This window comes from Rutidosis leptorrhynchoides, chromosome 3 (genome assembly GCF_046630445.1).
Source record: "Rutidosis leptorrhynchoides isolate AG116_Rl617_1_P2 chromosome 3, CSIRO_AGI_Rlap_v1, whole genome shotgun sequence".
In the NCBI taxonomy this organism is placed as follows: Eukaryota; Viridiplantae; Streptophyta; class Magnoliopsida; order Asterales; family Asteraceae; genus Rutidosis; species Rutidosis leptorrhynchoides.
The window spans coordinates 43,031,768-43,039,904 of NC_092335.1; the positions used below are offsets into that span (position 1 = coordinate 43,031,768).

The 8,137-nt window shown below is 34.3% G+C and overlaps 1 protein-coding gene across 1 annotated transcript; it reads right to left on the reverse strand.

Moving 5' to 3' along the window:
* Positions 1 to 1,124: 1,124 nt before the first annotated feature.
* LOC139896017 (uncharacterized) lies at positions 1,125 to 5,258 on the reverse strand. Its single transcript, XM_071878595.1, has 5 exons — positions 5,161 to 5,258; positions 4,551 to 4,623; positions 2,997 to 3,045; positions 2,725 to 2,848; positions 1,125 to 1,397 (listed from the first exon to the last, which is right to left on the reverse strand). The coding sequence occupies exons 1-5, from the start codon at positions 5,161 to 5,163 to the stop codon at positions 1,320 to 1,322; spliced, it is 327 nt and encodes a 108-aa protein (XP_071734696.1). The 5' UTR covers positions 5,164 to 5,258; the 3' UTR covers positions 1,125 to 1,319.
* Positions 5,259 to 8,137: the final 2,879 nt, after the last annotated feature.

The following is an 8,137-nucleotide window of genomic DNA, read 5'->3' on the forward strand; positions in this document are numbered from 1 at the left end:
CATAGAAGACATTGTGACCATGAGTTAAAACTTGGAATGTCCACATCAGTCCATATCTGGATTCTTGACCAAACTTGACGGGCTATGGGACATTCAAAAAGAACATGGTCCGAAGACTCAATGCTGTGATCACAAGACGGGCATTGAATATGTTGAATCTCAAGGCCTTTTCTAGATAAGTTAAGACGAGTAGGAATTTTGTCCAACGCTACCCTCCACACAAAAATGTTGACTTTGCGTGGAAGGATAGTGTTCCAACGAGTATATAAACCCGTCGATGGCAGAGTATAATCATCAATTAATGATCTGCCATCTTTAACTAAATAATTACCTTCCTTAGATAAAGAACATGACCATGAATCTGGATGTTCTGATAATGTAACTGAACACACAAGATCATTCAACTTCGCTAAAGAATCTATATGACGACATGAGCGCAATGGCCGAGACCAATTCCATTGCCATGTCCCATTTATATACCTGTCAATTATCATACAATCTGCATTAGCATCAAGAGGAAATAAACGATTGAACCTGGTTGCGAGCGTACAATCTCCAATCCAAACGTCTTTCCACAATCAAGATTCTTCATTTGATTTTGATTAGTTATGATTATGTATGTACGTGTGTAATATATACACACACATGCTTGAACTAATGTATTTTTCCAACTGTCATGACATATGTAGTTCTAACATCATAAGAGCACTCGCTATCCGTCGTCACTCTTCGCCATCGCCACTCACGGCGCCGGGCCGCCATCAATCTTGCCGTCGGTTTTTGAAGTCGAGCAAGGGACGCTAGGTTTAATATTTTCTTTTTGTTTTTAAATTATTATATTTTCTTATTGTTCCAAGACATATTCGACCTTTAAATGGACACCGAAAGACACCCCATTTTAATCAATTTCAAGGTCCATTTTCGACCTTGAAATGGACACCAAAAAATGGACATGGACACCTCGTGCTCTAACAGATCAAGTAAATTTATCAGGCACTTCACAAAATCAAACATGTGGTGATCTATATAGTTACACACCATCCATCACATCAGAATGCATGTAATCAAGGAAGCATGAAGTCCAATGGCTTTACTTTGTTTCTAATTTATTAGAACTGAACATGTTTCAAAATGACAACTTATGGTGCATATATATAAAACATAGCCACAATTTGACATTAAATCTCAAAAGCAAGTGCTTGCTAACCTTAAATACTCAACATAAAATGTTTCTTTATACAATATATAATAAAGGTGCCCCCTTTTGGCATGTAGAGAGACCATAAGTCATAACAGCTCGTTTCTTCTAATATTCATCATCAGTTTTCTTTAGGAAGTTCTCTTTCAGCATTTTCATTAGAAGATGCCACTGTGTGACTACTTTTCAATTCTTCAAGCTGCAAAACAAGAAGATTTTGCATTATTATTATTATTATTATATATTATATATACTAATTAGTGTAAAAAGTCACTCAATTCATTGGTCCACATGGCTACTTCACAACCTTTTCCATATTTTACTTTTAACCCTTTAACTTTTAGTTTTGCAATATTGATTTTTTGTCTTTTATCCTTTAACTTTCTAATCTTCCAATATGCCCCCTAAAATTCTTTCTTCAATTTAATATTTTAAAAAAGGCATAAATATATGTTATTTTCATAATTATTCTCTTAACTTTTTTACAATCTAAAAAAACAAAAAGACATACTAAATATTTGTTATTTTCATAATTATTCTCTTACCTTTTTTACAATCTTAAAAAAAAAAAATCTAACTTTCTTTAGAAAAATAATGTAGACGTGTTCGGTCCGTTAAATCGACTTTTGTTTTTTGGTTTATGAATGACTTATTAGCGTCAAATTACTTCACTCGAAAACATATTGTAATGTACAACAAAATTCTTCTCAACCACAGCGAAGAGCATGACTAAAAACTTGTATATACTAAATGGTGTATTCTAAACCATCCCTCATTAGTCCACTTGACAACCCCACCCTCACCAATTTTCCCTTTTTTTTCCGTTTTTTTTCTTCTTCTTTTTTTCCCTTTCTTGCTTTTTTTTTCCAAATTGCCCAAACATCGTGGGGCCCACAATACTAGTTATATGCTAATTTCTGATAATATTCAAAAAACAGTATAAGCTAAGGCCTAAGGGAATGGTATAGCAACCAATATATGTTAATGTTTTTTACTGTAAGAACTACACCTTTCTAACCCTTCAGTACATCGACTACTCTCCACCTCCACACTCGTAAAAGAACTAAAGAAATGTATCAGTTGACTTCTGAAGTCAAATGGATCCAAATCAAAAAGAAGACTGTATTATTGAAATATCTAGAGAAAGATACATAAATAGGCAAAAGTTTCTATAAATATAAGGTAATGTAATTCACTTTTGTCCAATTAAGGGTAACTTACTCTCAAAAACTGTTAACAATGCTTAAAATGAAATACATGCCCGAAATCACTATATAATTTCGGGTGAATATTCGCTCCACGAGCAAAAAAAAAAAAAAAAAAAAAAAAAAAAAAAAAAAAAAAAATACAGAAGAAGTTAACTAATCTAGTTTTAATTACCTAAGCTGTAAAAGGTCAAAAATTTGCAGCAAATTCCCTACAAACTATGAACTTGCATAATGATACTAAAGAAAGTTGATTCCAAAAGTCAACTGTACCTCTGGTATGAGTCATAAATATAAATAATAAAGAATAACGAGATTGACCTGAGTACATTTTTCTTGGTGAAGTGTCAAAAGTTCATTGTATCTGATCTGCAATTCAGACATCTCAGCTTGTAGTTTTTCATACTCAGATAGGCTTGGTCCACCTAGTTTTTGCTGCACAAACCTGATAACCAAAAAGAAGTTTAAGTATCTTAAAACATGTTAACTATGAAGAAATGGAGGATGTATCTACATATCGTTATCATCATTTGTCAAATATATGCATAATTCTTGTGAAAAGGGAAGTTAAGTTATCAAAGATGACAACTTACTCAACTGCTGAAGAAGGCTTATCGTTTTGTTCATATAGAGCCACAAGAACTACATGTTATAAAATGTTTGTAACAGTTAGCATCCGAGGGCCAAAAAGATACAGTACATATTGTATTTCTGACATAATTCAAATACCATGGCTTGAAATCATGGTTGGAAAAGTCGGGAAACGGAAACTAGTCGGTCGGGACTTTAAAAGGAGTAGTCAGTCAAGTCGGGACTAGTCGGATGTTGACTAACGTTGACTTTTAGTAATATATATATATATATATAAATATATATATATATATATATATATATATATATATGGGCAAGATCAATGGGGAAGTAACCAATCGGGGGGAAGCGGGGGAAGCAAATTTTTTTTTTTTTTTTCGTTTTTTTTTAATTTTTTTTTTCCGGCATCAAGATCACACGAAAATATGAACATTTAGAAGAGACACTTCGTGATGAATGTTATTATTTAGGCGGGAAAACGATCGACAAAAATAACATTCAAGATAATATTGTTCGTGAAGAATATGAACGTTTTTTTTCTTCATGTTTTGTGAAGTAAAATTTAGCCCGATTTAGAGTTTAGAGTTTAGGGTTTAGGGTTTGGTGTTTTGGGTTAATCTAAATCCTAAATCTAAACCCTAAATCTAAACCCTAAACCCTAAATTTATAAACCCTAATATCTAAACCCTATAAACCCTAATATCTAAACCCTAATATCTAAACCCCAATAGCTAAAACCTCAAAATATGCTCGAAAAACACGATAATTGTTATATATTACTTCTTCGAGCGTTTTCCCGCCAAAATAAAAACATTTATCACAAAGTGTCTCTACTAAATGTTCATATTTTCATCTCATCTATAATGTTCGTGAACAAAGTATTTTCAAAAAACGAAAAAAAAAAAAAAGTTTTTGCTTCCCCCCGCTTCCCCCCGAATGGTTACTTCCCTCTTGATCCTACCACTATATATATATATATATATATATATATATATATATATATATATTACACATAAATATTTTAAACGTAATTATTTCAAGCATATGCACAGGGCACAAGATTTGAGTATTAAAATATGAAATTTTGACCAACCTTGACTTTGACCGACTCATACGGACTCAGACCTAATTTGATTGACTTTGACTAGCATTGACCGACTAATTAGACGTTTCTGGCGAAACGGGACGAGCTGGTCACCAAACCGACTGGTCGGCTAAGACGGCCGCCGTTTACAACATTGCTTGAAATTGGAATTGCATAAGTGAATAAGCTTCAATTCCAAATTACAAAAAATTTGAAGTACATTCTTTCAATTGTTAGTGCTTCTGTTTTTAGTAAGAATGCCCTTGCAAAAGTGACACATAATGCACTTTAACTCAGAAATATAACCAAGACAAATGAAGTTTTAAGAAAATGAAAGTTAAAATCGGTTGCAAAATTACGCACAAGTTCACTTCAATTCAATTTTGTTCATTCTTTAACAAGCTGAAGCAGTTCATTTAGCGAAAAAAAAGGTAGTATATTTGAACAACGTTTCAAGATCAAGCAAACGAACCTTTGGTTAAAGCATCGAGGACACCACTAGACTCTAAATACTTCCTAAAAGCTTCCTTCTTTGCTTCCTTCTCCTGTATATATACAAATTGTACAACACAATTTGATTTTGATTAGTGAATAAATCAACATTGATGCTTGCATCTCAAAAAAATCAAAGATGCTTCCTTTTTATTTTTTATTTTCACACATTAGTATCAGTTAATTGCATTAACAACTAATCAATCTTAGCTGAAAAACCTGCATTGCTGATTCTCATAGGATTGCATTAATATATAAAACACTGAAACAAATCAAATTGTGCATTATTTTATCTGCCAACCCTAAATTCTTTTAACAAAGATTACAGTTTTAATTTGCAAAAGCATTTTAAGAAAATAATACAATCGTGTAAGTAAACACCCCTTCTGAGATCAAAACTGAAAATGTGCTGGTAGATTGATTGGATCTACAAATTTGCATCATTGACAACCTAGATCTTTATACTGAATTACCCTCCCTTAATTAAGTTGCTAATTTATCATAAATATAAATACAGAAACAAAATCATGGTAGTAATTACAGGGTATAATGCGAAAATAATGTAAAAATGTAGTAATAACTTAACTGACCATTATTCTTTTTTCTTCTTCTTCTAGTGTAGCATCATAGATTTGAGAGCGCTGGGTGTGACAGTAATAGAATGTTGTTACTTGTGAATTACGGAGCACTACTTTAATACGGAAAATTAAATATTAAATAAACTAAAAATTGGGGAAGGTATAGGGATGAGCATAAGTACCAATTTACCGATCCCGTACCGGTACCGACCCGGTACCGGTACCGTTTTACCGGACCGAATGGTAAACGGGACCGGTTTCAGTTCCAGTTTTTTTGGCTTTTCGATTTCGGTACATAAGATGCGGTACCGGTACGGTACCGGAAAATTCCCGTATTGTCTCGTATTACTACAAATGGAAATAAGTTAAATTATTGTTGAAAGTCTAAAGTCAAATAATGTGTAGAATATAATGTATAAAATCTCATATAATATTTGGACTCAGATTTGGCACACTAGTTCACTTGTACCAACTTTAAAATTTTTGGGTAATTCACGCAAGCTCAACCAGACCTGATTTTGGCGTGTACTTGAGTTTCCATATTGACCTGCTAACCGAATCTGTCTGACCGGACCATTTTATTATCTATCATGTCAACTTATTACATTCATTCGAGTGGTCTCCATATTGAGTTTCCATATTGACCTAGATGTATTGGCTTTATGTGGAAGAGCAATTGAAAACATGCGTTCAGATGTGCAGCATCTTCTTTCTCATAAAATGATGCTGTTTTAATATAAAATGATGTTGTTTTTTGTATGAATGATGTTGTTTGAAGTCCATATTTTTTGCAGTCCAAATTCGGTACTAACAGGTAAAATATCAAAAATTACCGGTACCGATCCGGTACCGAACCGGTACCGGTTTTGTAAAAACGGTACGGTACCGGTATTCGAAATTGGGTAAATTCGGTACCGGTACTTTTCGGTTCCGGTACGGTTCGGTTCCGGTTCGGTACCGTGCTCATCCCTAGGAGGGTATATATGTTTTTATAGGGAGACCGGAGACACATTCTTAAAAAAAGAAAAAAAAAAGAAAAAAAAAACATTTAATTCACGATTACTAGTTTTAACAAGTGAATGATTATGTTTATTATTATTTTTTTTTTTTTTTTTGAAAGGCAAAAGAAGATTTCATTAATAAAGAGGAATACAGGAGCCTACCTTGTATAAAGGCTATACAAGTCAAACACAGCTAACAGCAAAACCGAAAACAAAAAATTATCACGAAAGCTTTAATCTAAGTAATAATACAACCAACGAAAATTAGCCATGATCATCGAAAACTAGTGGGTTGACAATCCATTGGTTCCAATCCAGATTTAGACTTTTGCATCTCGAGGATATCCATAAGAAACTTAAAATTTGAACCTCGTTTGCCACAAGCGGGACGTTCCAATCCTTGTTTTCAAAAATCCTCGAGTTCCACTTTTTCCAAATTGTGTATCCCGTCACCCATTCGATTGCTTGCCAAATTTTAGAGGTGATGCGATTCGAATTCGACCCATTTCCGTTGAACATGTCGTTCAAGTTTAAATACATAGGGTTGCCCAAATTACACCATCTAAAAATCCTAGACCATAGATCCCTTACCTTGGAGCAATTTAGGATCATATGTTCAATCGATTCCGGTTCGTGTTTGCATATGGGACATAATATCGAGTCGAGGTCAATACCCCTTTTGTCCAATTCCAATCGAACCGGCAATCTATGTTGGTGATTTTAGTGTCATCCAACATACATTTTAGTTAGTTGCGATTTACTTGAATGCAGGTGTTAGCTAGCTATACTTACCAACGGGTTCGGAGAGTGTGGAGTACACGCCCGTAAGAGTTGGCTACTAACTGTCGAGTAAATGCGGGGTCAAGGGGGCTGCGCCTATAACAGTTGCATTCGAATAAGTGTCAGCGAACAGGTATGCCTTTTGGTATAACCGATTTTCCCGCCAAAATTGAAGGGTTACACCCTTTCGGTTTAACTGTTTTCCTATAACAGTTTATGAACGTTTTTTTTCATTCATTCTGTATTCATCAAACCAACAGAAACACACACATATTCTCTAACAATTTGATCAGTGATTTCGTTGCCAAAAACACTGATTGCGTTCTTGTTTGATCCCTGTAAAGATTTCGTGCAACCGAGGTAATCGTAGGGTCGAAATACTTTATAGAGATAGTGATTACACGATTGAAGAACGAATCCGGCAGTCAATTCATACTCGATTTCTAACAAATCTATAAAGTATTTAGTCTGTAATTATGTCTGGGGAAACGGTGAAAGAGATGACAAGGCAGTTTGCAAAACTGGAGAAATTTGAAGGAGTTAATTTTCGAAGATGGTAACAGAAGATGCGATTTCTGTTAACAACGTTGAAGGTTGTTCATGTTCTATCCACCCCCATGCCAGAACTTCCTGAGGATGCAACTTTGGATCAAATCAGGAGAAGAAACAAGCGGGATAACGATGATTTCATATGTCGTGGCCACATTCTAAATGGTATGTCTGATGCTCTTTTTAATGTTTACCAATCTGTAAAAACTGCTAAGGAACTATGGGATTCGCTTGAATCCAAATACATGGCCGAAGATGCTTCGAGTAAGAAGTTTCTTGTGAGTAATTTCAATAATTACAAAATGGTGGATTCAAGGCCTGTTATGGAACAGTTCCACGAAATTCTTCGAATTTTGGGATAGTTTACACAACACAATCTGAAAATGGATGAATCCATTCCAATGTCTTCAATTATAGACAAAATGCCACCATCATGGCAGACTTTCAAACACATGTTAAAACATAAGAAAGAAGAATTGTCTTTGACTGAATTGGGAGGCACCCTACGTATTGAGGAATCAATACGTGATCAAGAGGGTGGTAAGACTAAAGAAAAGGACGTTGCATCATCCTATGTTAACATGATTGAGGATGGTAAACGTGGGAACAAAACAACAAAAAGTTCAATGGAAAGAAACGTAAGTTTCAAGGGAACAACG

What these genes read in the sequence shown, in the direction of transcription:
- LOC139896017 (XM_071878595.1), bottom strand. An exon ending in CCTCGATGCTTTAACCAAAG is followed by an intron (nt 3,046 to 4,550) that starts GTTCGTTTGCTT and finishes TATAACATGTAG; the next exon opens with TTCTTGTGGCTCTATATGAA. An exon ending in ACCAAGAAAAATGTACTCAG is followed by an intron (nt 1,398 to 2,724) that starts GTCAATCTCGTT and finishes CTTGTTTTGCAG; the next exon opens with CTTGAAGAATTGAAAAGTAG.